This window comes from Channa argus, chromosome 14 (assembly GCF_033026475.1).
Source record: "Channa argus isolate prfri chromosome 14, Channa argus male v1.0, whole genome shotgun sequence".
Lineage (NCBI taxonomy): Eukaryota > Metazoa > Chordata > Actinopteri > Anabantiformes > Channidae > Channa > Channa argus.
This window is the reverse complement of record NC_090210.1, coordinates 3,277,007-3,300,180: the sequence shown is the minus strand read 5'-3', so window position 1 is coordinate 3,300,180 and position 23,174 is coordinate 3,277,007. Positions and strand designations below refer to the sequence as shown.

At 41.8% G+C, this 23,174-nt stretch overlaps 2 protein-coding genes across 7 annotated transcripts in view; both read left to right on the top strand.

Moving 5' to 3' along the window:
• Positions 1-4,082: 4,082 nt before the first annotated feature.
• dspa (desmoplakin a) lies at positions 4,083-19,573 on the top strand. Of its 3 annotated transcripts, none has more exons than XM_067529089.1 (24): positions 4,083-4,493; positions 5,803-5,887; positions 6,156-6,274; positions 6,520-6,664; positions 8,327-8,452; positions 8,651-8,710; positions 8,796-8,963; positions 9,087-9,191; positions 9,283-9,378; positions 9,478-9,603; positions 9,869-10,021; positions 10,125-10,279; positions 10,553-10,679; positions 10,835-11,021; positions 11,120-11,382; positions 11,573-11,754; positions 11,924-12,062; positions 12,188-12,381; positions 12,525-12,687; positions 12,868-12,951; positions 13,061-13,168; positions 13,451-13,549; positions 13,676-15,490; positions 16,038-19,573. In XM_067529089.1, the coding sequence occupies exons 1-24, from the start codon at positions 4,243-4,245 to the stop codon at positions 19,263-19,265; spliced, it is 8,178 nt and encodes a 2,725-aa protein (XP_067385190.1). In that variant the 5' UTR covers positions 4,083-4,242; the 3' UTR covers positions 19,266-19,573. The 3 variants fall into 3 exon arrangements, with proteins under 3 accessions (XP_067385190.1, XP_067385192.1, XP_067385191.1); XM_067529091.1 differs by having other exon boundaries at positions 4,087-4,493; positions 13,676-14,173; XM_067529090.1 differs by lacking the exon at positions 4,083-4,493 and adding an exon at positions 4,683-4,804.
• Positions 19,574-20,728: 1,155 nt separating this feature from the next.
• Positions 20,729-23,174, top strand: part of LOC137098289 (tensin-3-like) — a 30,404-nt gene continuing 27,958 nt past the window's right edge. For 2 of the 4 annotated variants that reach the window (XM_067474387.1, XM_067474388.1), the window contains exon 1: positions 20,729-21,086. The gene's annotated coding sequence lies outside the window, so the exon portion shown is untranslated. The remainder of the gene's footprint in view (positions 21,087-23,174) is intronic. The other 2 variants (XM_067474386.1, XM_067474389.1) reach the window with 2 other exon arrangements.

Genomic DNA, 23,174 nt, shown 5'->3' with positions numbered 1-23,174 from the left:
CAACTTGCAGCATATTTTCATGGACAGTGGTCTGCACACGAACGCACACAGTGCAAAATGCACTGCCTTCACATAATCTTCCTGCAATTAAGAAAACTACTATAGAGGGTGCAATCATTGTGGTGCAGCCTTTGATGCTGCAAATCTTTAGCCAGTAGTTGAGATTAGCTGTCGGGCAGATGGCTTCACATTTGCCTGTAGAATGCTGTGGCATATAGGGAGGAATTCATGGCCGACTCAATGGCGACAAGGTGTCCAGTGGCTGCAAAACAAGCCCAAAGCATCACCCTCCACCAACATACTCGTCAGTGGGTCTGAGGAGTTTCTGCGGAAATGTGTGGTCTTCTGAGAAAACGAAGCCAAACAACTCCACTTTGGTCTCATCTGTCCTTAGGACATTGTTTTGGAAGTCTTTTGGCTTTTCCAGAAGCAGTTTTGCAAACCTCAGTCGTGCTTTAATGCTCTTTTGAGACAGAAAGTGCTTTGTCCTGGCAACCCTTCCAAACAAGTTGTACTTGTTCAGTCTTCTTCTAAGTGCGCTCTCATGCACTTTAACATTTAGCATGATCAGTGAGGCCTGTTCGGGCTGAGATGCAGCTCTTGGGTTCTTTTGTATTCTCTGACCATTGAACGTTTTGCCCTTGGGGTGAACACGCTGGAATGTCCACTCCTGGGAAGATTGACAACTGTCTTAATGGACTTTCCTCTGGTGAATATTCCTTCTCGGTGTAGAATGTGGAACTCCGAAATGTTTACAAATGGTTTTATGACTTTTTCCAGATTGATGTGAATCAACAATTGCAATCTAAGTCTATTACTTGTGTCTTTCTCTCTTGGACTTGTGTTACCATACACCTGAATTCCCCAGAGCAAGGAACTGCCAAAACTTCTGCTTTGTAGAGGTATGAACACCTGCTGATGATCAGCTGATCAAGGGCTGAAGAATTAGCAGCACCGGGCTGCAACTTCCTCTCCTAAATCCCATGAAAGCATCAAGGGGGTGATTAGTTTTGCTCGCAGGTTTTTGTTTTTTTTCTGTTAAATAAATAATGGCATGGTGAAAGAAAGTTATATGTTGTTGTTCTTCTGAGGATACAAAGACCCACAATAAAATCACTTGATTTTTATTGTTTGTTTGTTTTTTATTGATATTGTATAGCAACACTAACATTTCTCCTTTTCAGTATTGCTCAATAAATGTTGAACCAACGGAGAGTCAGGGGAAAAATATGTACGCTATCAAGCTGGACACTCAGACCAGGACAGGACATTAATAAGTGAGACTGTGTCAACTGTCAACTTATAAACCAGGTGTCAGACCTTTTTTTCATTTTTTACACAATGAATGATGTCAGTGCAAATGTCTGGAAATGTTATCATATGTGTGTGTCAGCAGGTCTTATAGTCACTGTGAATCATTAGACATGACATATTTAGCGGCCTGGTGTTGCACTTTCCTTGTTTGTGATTCATCTTGGTCCTCGCCCTACATGTCCATTTGTTTTATAGAAGGTATTATATTTCAGTTTTAATCTCCCATGTAGTGCAGAAAGCAAACGAGTTAAATATTTACCCCAAGCCGTGGAGATAGTGAGCAAAGCTTTACATTTCTCCCCAAAATGCTCCTGCATCTGAATGGAAAATGCATGCACAGAAGTGTGTAGGTAAAAAGTAGACATGAAGGATAAAGGAGGATAAGGTAAAGGGTGGAACCACACAGTCTATGAAGACAGACAAGTATTACTAAATATGATACAGTCAACTATCCCTGCAGTATCTGCCACACCTTTTTGTGGCTTCTATCTTACTGACATTTCTAAGTAACGCCCTTAGCTTGAAGAAGTAAAAATGTAAATGTAAATGCATCTCAAAACATTGTTTTCATTGCTTATGTCAGAGTTTCATATAACAAAGTGCCTTCTGTTAAAAAGTTCTGCTCTTAACAAACTGAAAGGTTTGCTGCCCTGCATTTCAGTCTATGTCTTTTTTTTTTTGCACGAGAGCTGTTTTTAAGGCTGTAGTTTGGAAAAATGTACATGTTCAGTCATGCAGTGACATTTGTTTGGAGAACGTGCATTCGTATCAAAGACAGAAGACAAACCCACCTGAGCTTAGTGGGAAAGAAAAAAAACTGTAGGGCCTGTTTTTTTAGTGGGTGTGTTCTGGGTTCAAAGATATTGACATTATTGTGGATGACAGTGTCACTTCTACCGTTGGAAGTGATAATAATTAGTGTATACTCGCAAATGTTGAAGGCAGGCAAGTTGGACCAAGTTTGTTACGCATTCCAAAATATTTGAATGTGAATTAGAAAGAGAGAGTCATTTTAAAATGCTTAAAAAAAAAAAAAAATCCTGTTTAGGGCGTTGGCTCCTTAAAGCCTCCAGTTCTTACAGACCCATGCCTCCCTCTCCTCTCTCATACATTCTCTGTATTCTCACGCTCCTGTGCGATGTCCTAGTTTATCTGTGTGCACAATTGCAATAGGTCAGGGCTAAAAAAAGCAGAGGGCACAGTATCTCAGTCAGCAGAGTCAAAATTGTTCCCTGCTTCAGTCAAGAAAGGTGTAAACACCTCACTATGTCGTCATTTCTAAAAACCAAAGCATTAAAACCACTACAGTATAAGGTGTTTTTTTTATTTATTTTTTTTGATGCTTTGTCTCTTTCTATCCCTGGGATCTTCTGTTTTTTCTGATTCTTTTGCAACACATCTGCACAGACAGAAACCCAAATCACACCTGTGCTGTTAACTCTTCACGCATTTCACCTTTCCATTTTTTCCTCATACTGACATGCAGCACGCCTGACCCACCCTTCTCTGTCTTCTAGTTCTATCACTCCGTTTCACTTTTTAAAGTTCAGACACACCCACCCGTGATGTGATTTATCTGCAGACAAATGAAGGGAAAATAACCACCATTTACTGAAAAGGGGAAAAAACTTTAAAGTATAAAAACTAGCATTTTCGTTTTTCCAAACTGTGGTGTCACTTGTGTGTGAAATTTAAACAACTATGCAAAACGCTCTTTCAAATGAACTCCCTTTGACTTCAATGAACTCACGTCAACTCCATTGTGCAACCACCATCTCTGTTCACTACACTGGGATTCATTTGTTGGCTGCTGTTTCATCTAATTGTTGTGTTGATAGAGTGTTAATAAATCCGAAGCAAATGCTTCAGTGCCAATTCCCTCAAATCCCTGATACGTATTAAGATAGAATAATCAATCAGGGGACATCTATTTGGTTCAGGGAGTACATGAAAATTAGTTTTGATTATTTAGATGACAGAGCGTGCACTTGTAAAACTTCTTTTGATATCCTGAAATATGTAATTTGAAAGGATACCAGGCACCTGCAGTTGTGTCTTGATTTACCGCTTTGTTCTACAACAACAAAACATGTTCAGAAGCCCAGATATGGTTTATAATGGAGTACAATAGATAGCATATCACAAAAGCAGGATATGGCTTATCTAGATTTCTGGGATACAAGTAACTACATTTACAGTGGATTCATTCAATTTAGAAATTACAGGGGAATGAAATGTGATCTGTAAATGTGTCAAAAGGTTGATTTTGCTGAATGACATAAGTTTTTGTAATAATTGCAAAAAACACAAACAACATGTAGCAAAAGTAAGAATATTTTTTTGTTACTATTTTAAGTTAAAGAGATGCTGTTTTAAATGTGTGTAAATTCTACAAAAAGCTGCAAACAATGGACGTTTCCTAAAGGTTCTCTTAAAGGCCTGAACCTCCAGGGAACGTTCCCTGGAGGTTGACTGATTGCTTATGTATCTTAAGCAATACAATAACTCAAAAAGTAGACCAATATTTTGAAAACAACCAAGTTTATTTGCTCTAAAAACAGGAGCTGCGCACTGTCAAAGCAGCCAGAATCTCTGCATCCGAGCTGGCGTCCGTCCCATAAACTGTATAACTGTATGCATCATGAGCCAACTGAGCAATCACAGTTAGTTATGATTGCAACATAACGTTTGGTGAATTTTGCAGTGCAGCACGGTTCTTCCCACACGGGCTGGCGTTTCGTAAACACAGCAAAGGTGTGGTTACTAGCGTTCCTCTCCAAAAACGCGCTTCCGTCTATTCACAGCGAACCATTATCTGCGCAACAGGAGACGGGGAGGGGAGAGGCGCAAACTCTGTCCCGCTGACCGGACGGCAGAACAGACCTGCGGAAGAACGCTGAACAAAAGACAGAACGCAGCTCAGCAAACATGAGTCTCTACGGCTCCACTTCTAAACTGGCCACTATGGGCCAGAGAAGTAATTCCCGGCCGGATTTGGCGAGTGCCGGGTACAGGGGCGACGTATTCGTCGGTGGAAACGGCTTCCAGGGGGACTATCAAGTAGGCGACGGTGGATACAACTACACCTATTCCAGGAGCTCCATGCACGGTGGAGGTGTCGGGGGACAGAAAATTCTCGTTGGCGGGGGAGGGGGCGGAGGGGGCGGAGGGACCTTAAGGTAAGACCTTTGGAACACCTGTTCTTTTAAACGAGAGCGAATAACAGACGGTGGGTGAGCGTTGAAAAAGTTTCAAAAAAGGTTAACAAGTGCCTTTGTTCAAAAAGGAACAAAGTTTTCACCAAACATGGTGGATTTACACATATAATTTTATTAGACGTTATGCTTCAAACGTCACCTTAAAGCGGGCGAGGGGCTGTTGAAGCTTCCTGTGACCCACTGACAGACTGTGTGTCGCATTCTTTGAACCAGGCTGAGAATCGAAATGGTTTCTACTTGTTTTGGAGCAGCGTCACTGTCATACGTGGAAGGTCTTGACATCATTTTTTATTTTATTTTTTTCTATGGCGCTATTTTGTAATTTATGCAATACATGTATCCAAGCAATCTTAGTTGTATCACTGCTGAGCTGTTGCCTAATATTCTGAGGCACTAACGACACACCCTCCTGGAAATGTCCTTCCACTACCATTATTCATTGGTTATGATGTTACCGACTGAAGTAATAACAGTGATGTTTTCACACATTTCAAAACATTTGTTTAGATGCATAACGCACAGTGGACAAAGGTCAGCGTGCAATGCAGGATAATATTTTAAGTGGCTTTAGGGAGTAAGAAGCTCTTTAAAGAGAGAAAGTCCACACTTGGTTAGTATTTAGTGCATGTGACCTTTCGGTGACTTATTTCATGCCCCATGAACCACAGGATCATTGTTTGCTTAGAGTTCCACACATTAATGTTGTTAAATATGTTTTTAATTTCCATGTTAATGAAGAACAATGATAATACACATTTATAACTATTCAGTGACCTGTTGCCTACACCGATCAGCCATTACATTAAAACCACCTGTACAATTAAATGCCACGAATTCTACTTTTACCAGGTTATAATTTCTCAGTGTTTAGCTTGAGGTGGTGAGTTCTGACAGTTCCATTCATTTTAAATAGGGAGGCCTCAACATTAGAACCAGCTCTTTTTATAATGCACTTCAGTACGACTCCACTTCCCACTTTAACCTTAACAATAAACACATAGTAGAATTATCACCTTCCTGACAGTTTCAACATAAAAACGGAGAAGTTTTAAAATTGTAAAATAATTCATGGGAGAGACGCTGTATTGGATTGCATTCAATTGCACAGGTGGTCATAAGGTTATGAATGCATATTAACATTTATTTTCCATCTTTGGAAATGTTAGACTTTTAAAAAATGTTGGTGGTAAAATGTGCTGTATTTCAAAATATGTATTTGAAATTTGAAAATACGCACATTTTAATAATATCTTTTATATGTTCGTATTAGTCCACAGGCTATGCAACAAAAAGCTACATACCTAAGTGGCCAGTGTAACGAATTCCTGCAGAGAGCAAAGATGATTGTTCAGAGTGTAAGTATGATACATAGTTTATACTTAAAAGACCTGATCTTACTTTTCATTTTAGCCTCAAGTGGCATGAAAACACTAAAAAAGTAGTTTCGCTGAGATGTGGGTTTATCAATATAAGTTCTGTCTAAGGGCTGTTGACTATAAGCTTGACTGTTTACATTTCAGTACAGTGGCATGAAAAGCAAGTCATCACACCAATTGCATCTAAAGTGAAATATAATTTGTAAGTAGTTGTAGAGTTCAGTCTCTATTCTGTGTGTTTACATAGGGGGGTCCACCTGGGGAAGTAGACAAGATGTTGCACTTTGCTGTAGAAGCCATTGAGCAGCTGAAGGCCTGTGGCAGAGATATGCAGCAAATGCGTATACCCAATGATGTCTTCAGAAGGTAAGAAAAAATGCACTGAGTTTGTTTGTGCTCATTCATGTGTTTGCGTGTTTAAATAAAGTTGCTTGCAGGTTGACATGGGTAGGTGCTGCTAAATGGGAATAATAGAAATCAGTGCCTACTGCACTTGTTTCGCACTCACGCGGGTTTGACCAGCAGAGCTTTTTAAACTGGAGAGATCACTGTGTCCCTGAAAGATTCACAAACTATTATCTTTTTTTTTTTTTTTTTGCACAACTATACAGTGTGGAACAGTTCCAGCTGATGTATAATGGTCTCCAACAGCAACTCGTCAGTGGTGTGACCATAAGACGGAACAGGGGCAGTGTGGGCTCCATGGAGGGGGGCAGGCTTTTTAATGATGCCATGGCCTGGATTGCCCAACATAAGGTGAGAGCTTCACTTCAGAAAGACAAAAACAATAAAAACACAATAAAAAATGCGGAAATGGTTGAAAACTGTGTCACAATAATATTCAGTTTTAATTAGAAAACCATCACATTGATGTCAGACATTAAAAGTAACACAAAATGTTATTAATTTAAAAAGACGTAATTCAGTAAAATAATGCATCCACCAACTGTGTGATGCAGAATGCGTATTTGCACCTTCATGTATGTTGTTGCCTGTGCGTGTGGATTAGTGTGGGCACCTTTTTATGCAAAGGGAGGAGAAGTGGGAGGTGCAGTCATCCTATCACTTTTTCTGACCTGCTGTAACTGAAACCATCTGGACACGCTGAAAATCTGACCCCTCGACTGGAAGAGGCCCAGAGACATTGCAGGCTAAACGAAACAAAGATGAGAAAAGAGCTCTGCCACAGTCAAGCGAGAGAAAGGAAGGTAGAAACAGATACCGCGGGGAAGCGGGAGGAACATAAAGACACAGTGGAGGCAAAAAGAAAAGTAGAAGTGTGAAACCTGACACTCGCCACTGAGTCAGTTGTTATGGGGAAAGCAGTTCAGTCCAACTCTCTCATGCTCCTGAGAAAATGCCTCGTTAAAAAACACACCCTGTCATTTTGTCACCACTCACTGCCTCACCCCCATTTAACCCCCCCCACTACCCTGGCCAGTTGATATATATAAACTGTTGTAGCTCAGTTGGTAAAGGCAGTCGTGCACGGACCACAGGGTCAGTGGTTTGATCCCCCGCGGACAATGATCCGCGGTGGCAAGCCTGAACTCCCATGAGCCGAAAGGACAAAAAAAAACAACAACTGTTCCTCGTACATGCATTTCTCTTTCCATATTGGCATCTGTACTGCTACTTGTCATGTTTTTAGATATTATTCTTCATCAAACGTTAGTTTTTCTACAGAGGCAGGTTCTACTAAAAGCCTCAGCAAAGTATTCGTAAAGGAAAAGGGAGTGGTGACAAAACAAAAGTCTTGAGAAAGGAGAGAGAGAGAAAAAAAACAAGTGAAGTGCAGGAACTGGTTGTGGTTGGTTTGTAGGCAGAGATCTTATCAAAGCTTAGAGCTGCAAACAAGGGGGGGATAGTTGGAATTCTTTCCTCCTAACAACGCTCTTAATGATTATCTGCTGACACCCAGAGGACAAATACAGGAAGTACATTTGATAGTTTTTTTGCTTTGCTTTGAAAGCCTGGTTTAACATATTTCTCTGTGCCATAGATTTACGTTGTTGTCCAAACGTTTCGTCTTTACAATGGACATCAAAACCATTAACCGGTGGACATGGGCACATTCCAATCTCTGTTTAATAAATCTTCACTAGGGCACCAATGCTTTCTTAATACACAGCTACAAATCTAAAGACAAATTCTGTTTCCCTAAACATTTCAGTGCCATTTATGTAGGAAGGTCTTTTCCTGTCTTCAGTGGGAACAAATGGGGTCAAGAGGGTCAAGAGTGTTTCAGGAAGTCAGACTCAGCTTGGCTAGTCTTTCCTAAAACTTTGTTGACAGTAGAAAAGAAGAAATAATGCCATTTTCTTCGAAATGATTTTAGTTCATAAATATCATTTTGTAATTTTGTGTTTTAGTTCTTGTATTTTAAAAGGTAATAAACTGTGGTTCTGTATCTTGTAGCGCATGATTGAGACAGCTCCATTCGGAGAGGACTCTGATGCCATAGACAAGCAAATCATCAACCACAGCATGCTCCACAGCTCTATCCAGAGGAGCCCAGAAGTAGATCGTGCCCGAGAGGATCTCGTAAGTGGTCATTCTCCACCCTGTGGTCCCAGACTGTGTAGCCTAATGTTTCCATATACGACTAAATCTGTTGTTTTCTCTAGATATGCGTTTAGGAGGATGGTCATGCATCCTGTGTACAATAACTTGTACTCTTATAATCCTACGATTGCAAAATTGTAAAAAAATAATAATAATAATAATAATTCTCCTTTTTAGAACATGAGGGGTGACAAATACAATCTCAACATATTGGAACAAGAATGGGAGAGCATGCAGGTAGAAACAATTTCACAGCAATGATACATTTATAATCATTGGTATTCTGTATTAGATTCATACATTAAGCTTGTGTCTCTCTCAGAAAATGTCCCACGGCCGTGTGAATCAGCTGCAAGATCTTCGGACCATCGTTGACCAGATATCCAAAGCCATCATGTGGGTGAATGAGAGAGAGGAGGAGGAACTTGTGTTTGACTGGGGAGACTCAGACATTGATCATTATATCCCCAAGAAGCAAGAGAGCTACTCGGTAAGCATCTCTGGTTGAGCTCGTCTTTTCTGTCATAAAATGAATGTTGTTTATGTACCTTAACATTTGAGGGGTGTTGTGGCGGATTCCTTAATTTCAGTTTTTTTTTTTTTTTTTGTGCAGAGGCTGATGAGGGACCTGGAGGAGAAAGAGAAGGAGCTAAACAAGCTGAAGGTGAAAGCAGACGGGCTCCTGAACAACAACCACCCAGCATCAGATAAGATTCAGGTATTTCGTTGTTTATTTTCTGCGTTTTTTTAAATCCCAGTGAGTTAACTATGAACTGGGTTTCTACTGATGACTGTTTGCATGTCCACAGGCCTACATGGATACCTTACAAACCCAGTGGAGCTGGCTTCTCCAGATCACAAAGTGTATCCATGTTCATTTGAAGGAGAATGCTGCCTATAGCCAAGTATGTGCTCTGTTCTACTCTTGCTTCTGTGAGGCTTCGTGCCTCTGTGTTTTCCGATAAACATTAATCCAAGCTTTTTTTTTCTTTTGCCGTCCTTAGTTTTTCAAGGACTCCACTGAGCTTAATGTGAAGCTGCGAACGGCGCACGATACTATCCGAAACAAATACAAATGTGACAAGAACACCCCACTGGATAACCTCTCTGAACTCCTAAAGAACCTTGAGGTATTTTCTCTTTTAAATAACATACAAATTTGTACTTGTGCTCCACAAAACATGTTGGAGCAGTTCACTTGTTTGAGTTACCTTGCTGACAAAAAAAAAAAAAATCAAGATGTTTGGTTACTTGTTAGGCCAGTTATTTAGTTTTTTGCCCATGACAAAATGGAGGCTCTATTTATTTTGAAATGTGTGGGACTTACTTCTTACTCCTGGCACTTTCCATCTACAGTGGCACTGGCAATAACATATACTTTTTGTTTGTTCACAGAAAGAGAGGGAGCGAATACTAGAGAATAAGAGACAAGTCCAAAGTCTGCTCAATAAGTCAAAGTCCATTGTTAGGCTGAAGCCTCGCAACCCCGAGGAGAAGAGCAGCAGTCCTGTCATAGTGCAGGCCTTATGTGACTTTAAACAAGACCAGGTGGGCTACATGCACTCTGTCATGCAGACAGACACAACCCGGCACCGAGTATGAAGTATAATGCAGTGTGTTTAATGTTTGTATATTCCATCATGTGCTTCAGAAAAGTATTCTGAAAGGGAATGAGGGCATCCTGAAGGACAACTCGCAGCGCAGCAAATGGCTTGTGACAGGACCTGGAGGTCTGGGCATGTCGATTCCCTCAGTGTGTCTGCTCATCCCCCCACCAAACCCACTTTGCCTTGGCGTCGCCACAAAGTGAGAATCATACAGTGGTCTGAAAAAGAATCTTTTACAGATGTTGGTTAGGGCATATTTGACTCTCCCCCTGCATATTCTGAAAAAAACTACGTAAATGTTCCTAACTCTGCAAAGCTGTATATATATTACTGTACAAAATCAGCTTTTTATAATGAAAGTATTCTTACATATATACTTGCATATTAGCCAGTTCTGCTTTATATTGCTTTAGTTATTATATGCTTGTAGTTTCTGTTAAACAAGTGATTGATAGCTTTGTCTGTTTCCTAGGAATGAGGAGTATTTTGAAGCCATCATGACCGTTTGGAATCAGGCCTTTATCAACATCAAGAGTCTCATCTCGTGGCAGTATTGCCTCAAAGACATCAATTACATCAACTCTCTCACTCTCAGCATGGTAAAATGTCACACATACAGTACTGCAAATAGCAAAAGAGTTTTGCTTTATAAATAACTTATCTTTTCTTACCCGCACATCTGCAACATTGTTTGCAGGGCTTTGCTCATGTTCTATGTTTGACCTTAATCTAACTCCTCACCATTTTTTGCCAGCTGTCTAAAATGCGCCCTGAAGAGTACCGAAATATCATCAAGAGAATGGAGACTCACTACCAAGAGTTCTTACGAACCAGCCAAGGGAGTGAGCTCTTTGGAGAAGAGGAAAAGAAAACTATGCAGGGCCACTTTGATAAAGCCCAGAGCTACTATGATACACTAATTATTCAGATGCCTACTTATGGTGAGTGTTAAATGTCTTCAACTTATTGAATTGTCATTAAAGGGTTTTTTTTTTTGTTTTGTTACTATTAACTGCTATTATTTACCATTTCCCACTAGCCAATAAAGGGGATGAAGGGGTAAAGACTGACACTTCACAATCAGAAAGCAAGTCAAGTCAGACGATCACCAAAACAACTGTCACCAAGGTCCATACCCAGCAACCCTCACACGGTTCTTCCCTCAGCCTTAATCTGCTCAGTAGTCTACAAGAAATTCGAAGCAGGCTGGAGCTGGCTGAGTCCGGCCTTACCAGTCATCTCCATGTTCCACTGGGGGAAAACAGTGTGCACGAGTGCTCAGTGCACATCCAGAGGCTGCAGGTATGTAACAATTGATTTTTCTCCTTTTAATTAAAAGTTGGGCTTCTCTTACACACAACATCCATATCAACATTTGCGAGATATGGGTAAAATATAACTGTAATTATTTAAAAAATTCTTACGTTACCACAAGAAAACTTAATTTCGTGAAGCTAATTTAACTTTTAAAGCAAATTATATTGAATTACAGGCTGTGCATCAAGATTTGGACTCTATTTATGATGACTATCTGCGTATAAGAGAAAACATTACAAAGCAGCTGGAAGGGATACCTGCTGACTCAGAGCAAGCCAAGTTCCTCCGATCTGAAATGGAGATCATCAACCAAAAACTTGGCGACCTGCAGGGTCTCTACTCGGCGTATCTTCAAAGGTACATTACTTTATTCGAGTCACCCGACCTTTTACTTATTTGGCCATATTTAGGTAAACAATGTAGAAACTAAAGCAACATACAGCATTAATCACAAAGGAAATCATTTTTATAATTGTTTTATCTATTAACCGTTGTATTTAATGTAAGGATTGCATGTCCTTAACAGACTGTCAGCCCTTAAGGTCTTGCTACAGAGTGTTGTCCAGGCTGAAGATATCATTAAAGTCCATGAGGCCCGGTTGGCGGAAAAGGACACCACTTCTTTGGACCTTTGGGAGGTGGAAAATTATCGGACCATACTAAAGGTTTGACACAATATCCGCATTGAACTTGGATTGCACACGTTAGCTTTCTAGATTCATGCTGTGTGCAGCAATAAAACTAGTGATTATTGAAATGTATCTGTGTTTTTTGTGATTCTCTCTTAAAGCAAATGAAAAGTGAGATGGAGCAAAAGAGGGACCTGCTGACAGCTATGGAGTCTGACCTGGCTAAAGCAGTGCACTGGAATGGTCAAATCTCTGACTCCTTCCACAAGTGTGATGTGGACTTATCCAAGTACTCAGACCTGGTGAATCAGATGTCTGAACGCTGGCGCCGCATCCAAACTCAGATTGATAGCAGGTATGGAAGCTTATCTGTATGTGTACACACATTTCTTTTGTGTCTGCAAATAAATCACCACATCCTCTGTTCATCATTGCTGGTAACAACACTAAATATATCACTTTAATCCTTCCTCTGCCTCCTACTCTTTCCATATTCAGAGTGTGGGACTTGGAGAAGCACGAGACACAGCTGAAACATTATCAGCAGAGCAGCACTTCCCTGGCGCAGTGGATAGACAATGCCAGGAAGCGCCAGGACACCCTTCAGATGGTTAAGCTCAACGACATCCAAACCCTAATGGAGCACCTCAACCAGCAGAAGGCACGTCAACACATTGTTATCGATAATAATATTCAAACTGAGCTGAGATGGTTTTAATTTAGTAGCGGTTATAAATGTTTCGAAATATTGAGTGACAATTTAATAAAAGTATACTTATGTAGTAAAGTACTAGATGACTGAACAGTCTGATGTAATCAGTTAATTTAATGACCTCCACAGGGACTTCACACTGAAATTAAAGGAAAGAAAGAAAAAGTGGACGATGTGCAGAAAAATGCAGACACGTGTGCTGCCTCCATTCAGGTTGGTAGTTAGTTAATTTGCATTCAACTCAAAACATTTCATGTGTACTCAAAGCTGCTAAGCCGCCACAAACCTGTATAATAAGGTTAATTGTGTCATATGTTTCCAGGACTATGAGCTACAGCTGGCTTCCTACAGTGCAGGCCTGGAAACTCTGCATAATATTCCAGTTAAGAGAACAATGCTGCAGTCCCCCGCATCTGTGGTCAGGCATGAGGTATGACCAATGACTTTCCATTAAGACGCACTAACCCATTTTAAATTTGTGTATGATTATCACATGTGCTAAACAAATTAAAATTCAACTAGTTATGTTTAAGTGATCTATTTAATACGTTTAAGTTAAGCCATCATTTGATTTGATTTATCAGCGCATTTTTTTTATGCCAGTTTAAAGGTTAAACTTTTACTGCGTGGGTCATTTTAAGGCAATTCTACAATATAATTAACACCTGTATATTTGACATCATAAATCAACGACTACTTTTAACTCCACCAGGCGTCTGACCTCCAGTCTCGCTACATAGAACTACTTACCCGCTCTGGTGACTACTACAAGTTCCTAGGGGAGCTGCTGAAGACCATGGAAGAGCTGAAGGTAAATATTAGATTTGTATGATCATTGTTGTGTTTATAAAATAATGTGTATGATAAAAGCAAGACACATAAAATAGGTTTGCCCACTCGTGTCAGTGTATGTAACTTCCTGTTTTGCTCCACTCAGATGAGGAACACCAAGATTGAGATGCAGGAGGAGGAATTGAGGCGTCTGAAGGAGAACCTTGAGCAGCGTAATCAGAAAAACAAGTCACTGGAAGATGCTCTGGACCGCTACAAACTGGAGCTCTCTCAGTCAAAAGAAAAACTGATTTCTATGGAGGAAGTGAAGAGAACCTCAGCAATTCAAGTTAATGTAGTCAAGGAGAGCTTGGACAGCAAACAAAGCCAGCTTCAAGATCTTAATGAGCAGTTGAGCCGTGTTAAATATGAGCTGGAAGAAGAGAAAAGGAAAAGACGTCTAGCAGAGGAGCGCTACACTAGCCAGCAAGAAGAATATGAAGCGACTGTTCGCCGTAGACAGAAAGAGCTGGACGAGCTCAACTGGATCAAAATTGACTTAGAAAAGTCTGTGAAGGACAAGGAACGTGACCTGGAAAGGATGAAGATACAACTTGACGATGAGGCAGCACGTCGGCGAAATGCTGAAACAGATGTCTCAAAGGTAAGAACACAGTGCACCAAGGAGATTAATGAACTTAAGCAGACATATGAGACAAACATCCAAGTTACCAAGACCACAATCCTGAAAACGTCACAACAGAAAGATGAAGAGTCAGCAGAGCTGAGACTTCAAGTTGACAGACTCACAGCTGAGAAGAGCAATCTAGAGGAGGAGATAAGGAGACTGAAACAGTCAATTGCTCACACTGAAGAGCAAAAAAGCAGAGCAGAGCAGGAAGCCAGCCAGCAGAGGTCCTCAGTGACAAAAGAAACGAGGGCACGCACAGAGCTGGAGGTGCAGCTGAGAACACTTGTGCAGCAGAGAGGGGAGGATGAGCTCAAATTAAAGGAGGCCACCAAAAACAACCAGGAAAAGTCCCGTCAGATCAGTGTGCTAACATTTAACTTGGATGAAGAGGGAAAGAAGAGGAGAGCTCTGGAACTGGAAGTCAATCACCTAAAACAGGCGGAAGCAGAGCTTAAGGCAAAAAATGTCTCCTACTTGGAGGCAATAAACAAGTTAAAAGTATCTGAGCAGGAGATCCGCATCACCCGTGTGGAGCTGCAGAAACAAACCAATGAGAAAGCCATGGCTGAGCAGAGTTCTGCCAGGATGCAGAGCCGTATCCGTGAACTTCAGTGCTCTCTAGATGGAATGGAGGCTGAGCTGGAAAAGCAAAAGAAGGCAACCCAAGAGGAGTTCACACGTAGAAAGAGAATGGACGCTGAGTTGGAGAGGATGACACAAACCTGCAGAGAGCACACCACCACAATCAACACCTTAAAATCTGTTCAGATTGAGGCCTCTAACTCTGGAAGGAAGTATGAGCAGGACCTCAGGGCTATCCGAGAGGAACTGGAGAAGAGCCTGAGGGAGCATAAAGTCACCAAGGAGGAACTGGCAGCTGTAACAGCTGAGCTGAAGATATTGAAACAAAAGCTCCAGCAAGAACAGTCCCGGATACACGAGCTTACCCTACGTAATGAAAGCCTGTATAAGACCATTGAAGAGAAGAGCAGGCAGCTTAATGAATACATTGCAGAGATTGAAAAGCTGAAGACTCTGACACAGAACCTTACAAAGGAGAGACTGAGGTTGGAGGAGGAGCTAAGAGCAGTTAGACAGGAGAGAGATGAGCTCAAGCTTAGCAAAGACACTATTGATGGAGAAAGTGCTACTCAGATCTCAGCCTTGCATGTCCAGCTTCAGAGTAGCACCAAGAGGACAGTGGAGCTCCAAACTCTCATCAATGACCTGACCAAGGAGCGAGAAAAGATTAAATTGGAGCTAGACAAATTCCAAAAGCAATCGATTGAGGTATTTTTGATTGCACAGAAGGATCATGTGATCAATGACATAATGACCTTTTTTCGCTGCTTCTGCATGAATGTGTATTGGTGCATTAAGGCTGAAATTGCTTTGAAAGTAGCCCTGCTCTATTTGTGAAAACAATCCACATTACTTCTATCACAAGTTGTGCACAAAATTCACTTGCTTGCAAGTTGCTTCTGCCTTATATGCACATTATACCTCTTTCTTTGCACATTCTATCAAATAAATATACTCTGTACTCACTATAATAAATTAATTATACTAACATAGTGTGAATATATGCACCAGCTCTGTACAGCTCTGGATGGAATCAATTAATTCCAGCGAAACTGACAACAGAAGGACATGGAGTTGGATTGTGAGATTGTGACTTTATGACTTTAAATTCTGACAGGCTCCTTTCGTACTGCGTGCTGGTACAAATATACATGCATATTTTACATGCATAAACTAATTATTGTTGTGACTTTTTGCACATGTTAAAATGGGATTTTTGTAGAGACATAACAGTTGTTTATTTATCTGTTCACAGACATCCGTCATGGTGCACGAGTCCCAAAGCAAGTTCACTTCGCTGCTACTGGAGAAGGACAGTTTGCTTTCTAAGCTTAAACTCCTGGAGCAAGACAAGAATCGTCGGCAGGGCCTAGAAGACGAACTCACTCGCATCAAACTAAATCTAGAGAATGAGCTCCGCAACAAACAACGACTACAGGATGAAAAGAATTCCATCTTAAAGGATTTCAACTATATGAAGAGTCAGTATGAGCTGAGAGACAGCCAGCTCAAGCAGTTTGATTCAGAAAGAGACAAGGGTGAACGTGAAAGGCTCTCTCTGAAAAACGAGATTGAGAGGCTCACGAGGGAGCTAAGGAGTCTCGAAGAGAGGTACAAGAGCCGACTATTGATCACTGAAAAGGAAGCGTCAGAGTTGAGCGTCAAGCGCGATGCCCTGGAGAGAGAGATACAGAGGCTGCAGCAGAGACCCAGCAGTCTGAGTAGGCAGACCCAGACAGATGAGAAAATTCCAACAATTGATCCATCCAAGCTTGTGTTTGATGCTGTGCGCCGCAAAGTCACGGCCCACCAGCTTTGTGACTGTGGCATCATCACTAAAGCCACTCTAGACCAGCTCATAAAGGGACAGAAGACAGTGGATGAGGTAGCTGTGGATATCCAGCTTAGTCTGAAGGGCACTGGCATTATTGCTGGCATGACCACAGGTTCTCAAGGGAAAATTCCATTTACCGAGGCCAAAAACAGGAAGCTTCTCAGCCCAGAGAGTGCTCTCATGCTCCTGGAAGCTCAAGCAGCAACAGGCTACATAGTTGACCCCGCATTTAATGAGAAGATGCATGTAGATACTGCCTGTTCCAGAGGAATTGTAGACACGGAAGACAGAGATATGTTGGTGACAGCTGAAGCAGCTAGCACAGGCTTCAAAGATCCGTACACTGGTAAATTGTTATCCGTGGGACAAACCTGGAAACAGGGCCGCATAGACAAAGAGAAAGCCATCCGATTGCTGCAGGCTCAGGAGTCTGTTGGAGGCATATTGGATCCTGTTCTGGGCGTGTTCCTTCCAAAAGATCTGGCCTTGGATCGCAATCTCATTGATGAAGAGCTCTACAGGGCTTTGAACAAAAAACCCGCATGTTATATTGATCCAGCAACAGGAGACAAGATAAGCTACAATGACCTCAAAAAGAAATGTAAAGTGGAACCTGTTTCTGGCTTGCTTCTGCTCCATGGTCCAGAAAAGGCCATAACTATAAAGGGTCTCCGTGGTGAAGTCTCTCTCACTGAGCTCGTAAATTCGGAACTTCTGGATGAAAGTGACTTGCAGAAACTTAACCAGGGCAAACTCACCAGTAAAGACATTGAGGACAAGTTGAAGTCCTATCTGTATGGCTCTACGTGCATTGCAGGTATTTATGATGAGGCCAATGACCGAATCCTGCCTTTCTATCAAGCAATGAAGGAAGGTTTACTCATGAGAGGAACCACTCTGGAGCTCCTTGAAGCCCAAGCTGCTTCTGGTTTTATTGTCGATCCTGTCAACAACGTCTTCTTGACAGTAGAGGAAGCCACAAAGAGAGCCCTCATAGGCAAGGAGTTCAAGAATAAGCTGTTGTCTGCAGAGAAGGCAGTAACCGGATACAAAGACCCAGCCACCGGAAAGACAATCTCCCTTTTCCAGGCTATTGAGAAAGATCTAATTGAGAAGGGTCATGGGATCCGTCTTCTTGAGGCCCAAATTGCTAGTGGTGGGATTATTGACCCTAAAGAGAGCCACCGTATTGATGTTGCTGTTGCTTATAAAAGGGGATATTTTGACGAGAAGATGAATGACATCCTAACCTATGAAGGCGATGACACAAAAGGCTTCTTTGACCCTAATACCAAAGACAACCTAACATATCTTCAGCTGAAGGAGAGATGCATCAAAGATGCCAAAACAGGCCTATTGCTCCTGCCACTATTTGATAAGAAGAAACAACAAAAGAAGCCACAGGACAGCCGTACCAATGTGCTCCGCAAGAGGCGGGTTGTGATTGTTGACCCAGACACTGGTCTGGAGATGTCAGTGAGAGAGGCCTATCACCGGGAGCTAATTGACTATGATACCTTCCTGGACTTGTCGGAGCAGGAGTGTGAGTGGGAGGAAATAACTATCAAGGGGTCAGACGGCTCCTCACATTTGGTGATTGTGGACAGGAAAACAGGAACCCAGTATGACATCCAGGACTGTCTGCAGCGTGGCGTCATTGACCAGAAGTCTTTAGATCAGTATCGTAATGGAAAGCTAACTTTGACCCAGTTTGCAGATCAAATTACCAGCAGAACCAGCAGCACTGACATGACCATTGCAGCCAGCAATGTTGATGACATTTTCACCTGCAGCAGCCCCACTCAGGCCACGCCGTCCTCTCCGACTGTCCGTAAACGTCTCAGCCAAATTTCTATTACTGTCTCCCCCCCTGAGATGTTTGATGACCACAGCCCTGTGGCAGCCATATTTGACACAGAGACCTTGGAGAAAATAACTATATCTGAAGGACTCCGAAGAGGTATAGTTGATACTATAACAGCACAGAGGTTGCTGGAGGCCCAGGCATCCACAGGTGGTATTATCAACCCTGCTACTGGTGAGAGACTGTCACTACAGGATGCTGTCCATCAGGGCATCATTGATGAAAACATGGCTTCTAAGCTGAAACCGGCCCAGAAAGCCTATGCTGGTTTTGAGGATGTGAAGACTAAAAGAAGGATGTCTGCAGTAGAGGCAGTAAAGGAGGCGTGGTTGCCTCATGAGGCAGGCCAGAGATTTTTGGAGTTTCAGTACTTGACAGGAGGCCTGATTGAGCCTAGCACTGGACGCCGCTTTGGCATTGAAGAGGCTATCCGCAAGGGGTGGCTAGATGGTCAAGGCGCCCAGAAGCTTCAGGACACACGAAACCATCAAAAGAACCTGACCTGCCCCAAAACAAAACTGAAGATCTCCTACAAGGAAGCCATGGACGGCTGCATGGTGGAGGAAAGCAACGGAATGAAGATGCTCCAGGCTTCGTCAGTGTCCAGTAAGGGAATCAGCAGTCCTTACAATGTCTCTAACCCCGGGTCTCGGTCTGGGTCCAGAGCTGGTTCCCGTACCGGCTCAAGAAGTGGATCTCGTAGAGGCAGTGTGGATTACTCGTCTAATTACAGTTTCACCTTCTCTTCCAACAGTACTACATACAGCTCCAACTCTCTCTCTTAGTGCACAACAGAGATAAATAATGACACTAGAATAGTTATGAGCATGCTATGCAATTTTTTTAATAGGTGGCTTTAGTTTAACATTTGTCTGCTACCTGTAATTTTGGAAAGTTTCCCTTTTTTAAATTCTGAATCTGATTTTGAATTCTTTTAAGTGATTTACTGCTGTTTTTGGTGTCTTGGTGTTTCACTATTAAACACAACGCTGAGTGTTAACCATTGTTTGGATGCATACATTTTTATTGAGTATGTTTGTCATTTTATCATAAGACATATTGTAGAATTTAGCTGTAGAATTTTTTTTTTTTTACATTAAAATGTGGTTACTGACCTCAGATTCTGCATGCACTCAATTTTAATTTCGCTCTTTTTTTAACTCTTGAAATATTGTGTTCACCTATTTTTTTCTTTCATGGCAAATTAACTGACAATATAATACCTTGACAAAGCAATGAACATTCTTTTTCACCAATGTTATTCGGGTGATTCAAAATAAAATCGTTATTAAAAAAAAGTTTCATTTCATGCATTTTTTAAACTTGTTTTTCACAGCCTGATATGTGATCAGTGCATATTAGAAGAGGCTAATGTAGATATTCAGATGAAAGATAGTGTCCATTGTTACCTGTGGATGGCGCTAACTGGCATGTTAAAACCAATTACAAGTCCACAAGCTCTACGGCACATACGTTTTACCTGAGGTATGAAATGGAAGCTGCAGACTTTACCTGTGGTACAACATAATGCTGAGTTTAGTTATAAAAGTATCAAATCAGTTTGGTTTGAATTATTAACCAAATGCAGATTTTGACCAGCAATTTATGACCTGTTTAATTTTTTAAATTAACTGTGTTCCCAATGTGACATTGGAGTTAATAACTAGGCATTAAAAATTAATTGTTGTGCCCTAGACTGTGTAACTACTTGATAATCCACCACTGGAGATTGGAGCATGTTGTTACAATACCGAATACTGAATATAATAATTGTAATAAATGTGCACTCAATTTATAAACCCAACCTCACTAAATGTATCCCTTAGCCTGCAAACCAATTTTGTCTAAGACGTGGGGCAGGTGCTAAAAGTTAAAAGTATAAGTTGCTGATTTATTGTAAACTATATTCAGACAAAGTCACAAAAAACATCGTATGTCATTATTATACACGATAATATACATTATTATACAGGACAGACTGACAACAAAAAGCACCTTGGGAATTTTCCATTTTGACGTCACACGTTTAACGTTCCTATCATGTTAGTATCCAGGCCTTTTTGTTGACTGTATGTCTTTATAATATTTCAACACTTTCCACATGTGAATGAGTTTTGGGGGGTTTATTCACAGGGTCGGTGGCTGGAGGAAGTCTCACGCAGTCTGCGTGCGGCAAAGGGTGGAGGCCACAGACAAGGGAAGGCTAGGTGAAAGGGGGAGGGAGCAAGCGAGGCAGACCCAGCAGCGCAGTGGGAGGACTATCCCCCTGCCAGGACTTGTGGCGGCTGCAGCGGCTGGAGGAAGTGTGTGTGTGTTTGTGCGTGTGTGTGTGCGGGGGGCTGAGCAGCGACAGCGGGAGCAGCAGCGCTTCACGAAGCGAGCACAGGGTTTGATTTTGCTGCAGAAAAGGAGGAGAGCTCCGGGTCCGGCTGGGACACGGTGGGCTAGGAGAAGACTCGCAGCGCATTCCAGCAGAGGACAAATGAGCCTCTCAGTATGACGGACTGAGGACTCGGACTCGGGACTTTACCCCACTCAGACTCACAAAAGGGAGAAGTGGGGAAAAAAGAAAGAGGGGGAAGAAGGACCAAAGTCAGTTTACAAAGGTGAGACCCAGAATCGGGAACTTTTCCTCAGTCAGTCATGGCAGGAAGGATCGGTACTTAAAAGCGGGACTATGCTTCCACACAGTGGAGCACAATCCCACATTTTCCCCTTCTGCTTAGTTCATTGCTTGGTCACATTTTGTGGGTTTGTGCATTTATTCAGAGACCAAAACAGGGGAATTGCTATTTGAATTTACTTTGGCTTTCAGTCCTATTAAAACCAGGTGTGTGTGTGTGTGTGTGAAAGAAAGAGACACAGAGAAGAGTCATTCAAACTGTGCTGCCACTAATCTTATGATGCTTTTTTATTTTTAAAGTGAGCATATTTTGGCCTTTTTTTTGTTACTTTTAAATGTTTTCCTCAATGAACTGTGTTTTGCAATGGCTGTAATTTGGGGTTCCCTACTATTGTGGCTTATAGTGTTTTAGAGACCTTTTTATAATGTGAAACATATGGGGCCATTCCTGTGGAAGACTTGCACCCAGCGGAGCCCTAAAAGAAACCGGCCTACTTTGTCCTTTGTTGACTGTTCAAACTCTTGCTGATGGATAAATGATGTAGGCAAATAGGATGAGAGAGTATGACTTTTTGTTCTCTGAGGTTCAGCTGCTGCGTGGTATTTTTGGCCTTGGGGCTATGCTTCTCGGGCAGCCATTGTTGATGACATGTACAAGCATCCTTACATCATAGACGCTACAGCCCTTTTTACCTGAATATCAGTTCCTCCCCCTGTCTACTTGGACATCACACACACACACACCTGCATTTACACATTCCTGTGCACCTTTTCCTTAAAGCTACATAAACCTTGCAGGTTGTTCTGATTTCTGTTTTGCAGGTTAAACTCTTTCAAGATTAGCTTTAATTACAGGCCACGTAAAACAGGAGAAACATTTTTGAACTGCCAATTATAGTTTTTGTTTCAGAGGTCAGAGTCACACGAACAATATCTGCCCCTCTGGCTAAAACAAACGCGTGTCATAAATCTGAAGTTTCCGTTTTTCTTCTCGCTGATAACAGACGGCAATTACAAAGGGCTGGCAGATGAATGGGGGATCTTGATAGTGTAGTTTGGACAGGTGGGTTTGGCAGAGGGCTGGGGTTGTGTACTGTAAGCAGAACACTGTGATCTATCCCTCGGAGGAACAGCATGGGACGGAGCGCTGAGGCATTTCGCATTGTCACAGCAGTGCCACGGCCACTTGGCTGACATATGCAAGCCATTAAAAAGAAAGAAGTAGACCTGAAGAAGGAGGGAGAATGAAAGCAATTAAGGGACAAGAATGGCAAAAAAGTGGGGAAAGAGAGCGCTAGAGTGGGAACTTAATCCTTTTTGGAACGCATTCCACTATGACCTTGGGATAGAAAACGGTAATTAGGGAGTACTTTAGGAGCTTAAGGGGGCACAGATTTGCTCAGAGCCAAGGCTGTCATTTTTATTCCCTTCAAAATATCTTATGAAAATGTGGCTCAAATACATGTTAGAGTTCCAGGGATAGGAAATAAACACGCTCAAAATACCTTGCAAACCCATTCCGTGGACCTTTTTCCAAAAGCTCTCAGGGTTTTGTTTATTTCAGCTCTTCAGAAAGTAAATGGGTGTCAAAGCCACGGCATAGACATAAAGCCCCGGACAGGAAAAGGCCATAAAACACCGCGGCCTGTAAACCAACCTGTCTTGTCACTGTGGACGTGTTATCTCACAGTATGAGGTGTGTGCTTGGGCCAAGTATGAATACAAGGTGCTTTGGTACAGTGAAGCTGATAGTATCAAGAGTATTAGATGGCTATTAGGTGTGAATGCTAAATATCAACTGGGGGAAACTGCCAGCAGCCAAGGGCACGGCACAAGTCTGCTCAGTTTGAACAAGTCCTGTCATCTGATGGAGTGGTAAACAGATATATAGAGTTCTTTCCTTGTGCTGGCAAAACAAACCGAAGGGTCACAAAAAGATTTTATATTTTGTAAAAATGCTTAAAGTCAAAAACCAGCCCCCCAAAAAAACAACAACTTTTCATTCCAGCAGCCTTCCCATCCCTAGGCAGCCCCAATTCCTGAAGCATTTATGGCACTTTGGGTGTTAAGT

Coding starts and splice junctions, on each gene's coding strand:
- dspa (XM_067529089.1), top strand. CDS start 4,243: ATGAGTCTCTACGGCTCCACTTCTAAACTGGCCACTATGGGCCAGAGA. Junction 6,665..8,326: donor CCTGGATTGCCCAACATAAG/GTGAGAGCTTCA, acceptor TGTATCTTGTAG/CGCATGATTGAGACAGCTCC. Junction 8,711..8,795: donor AAGAATGGGAGAGCATGCAG/GTAGAAACAATT, acceptor TGTCTCTCTCAG/AAAATGTCCCACGGCCGTGT.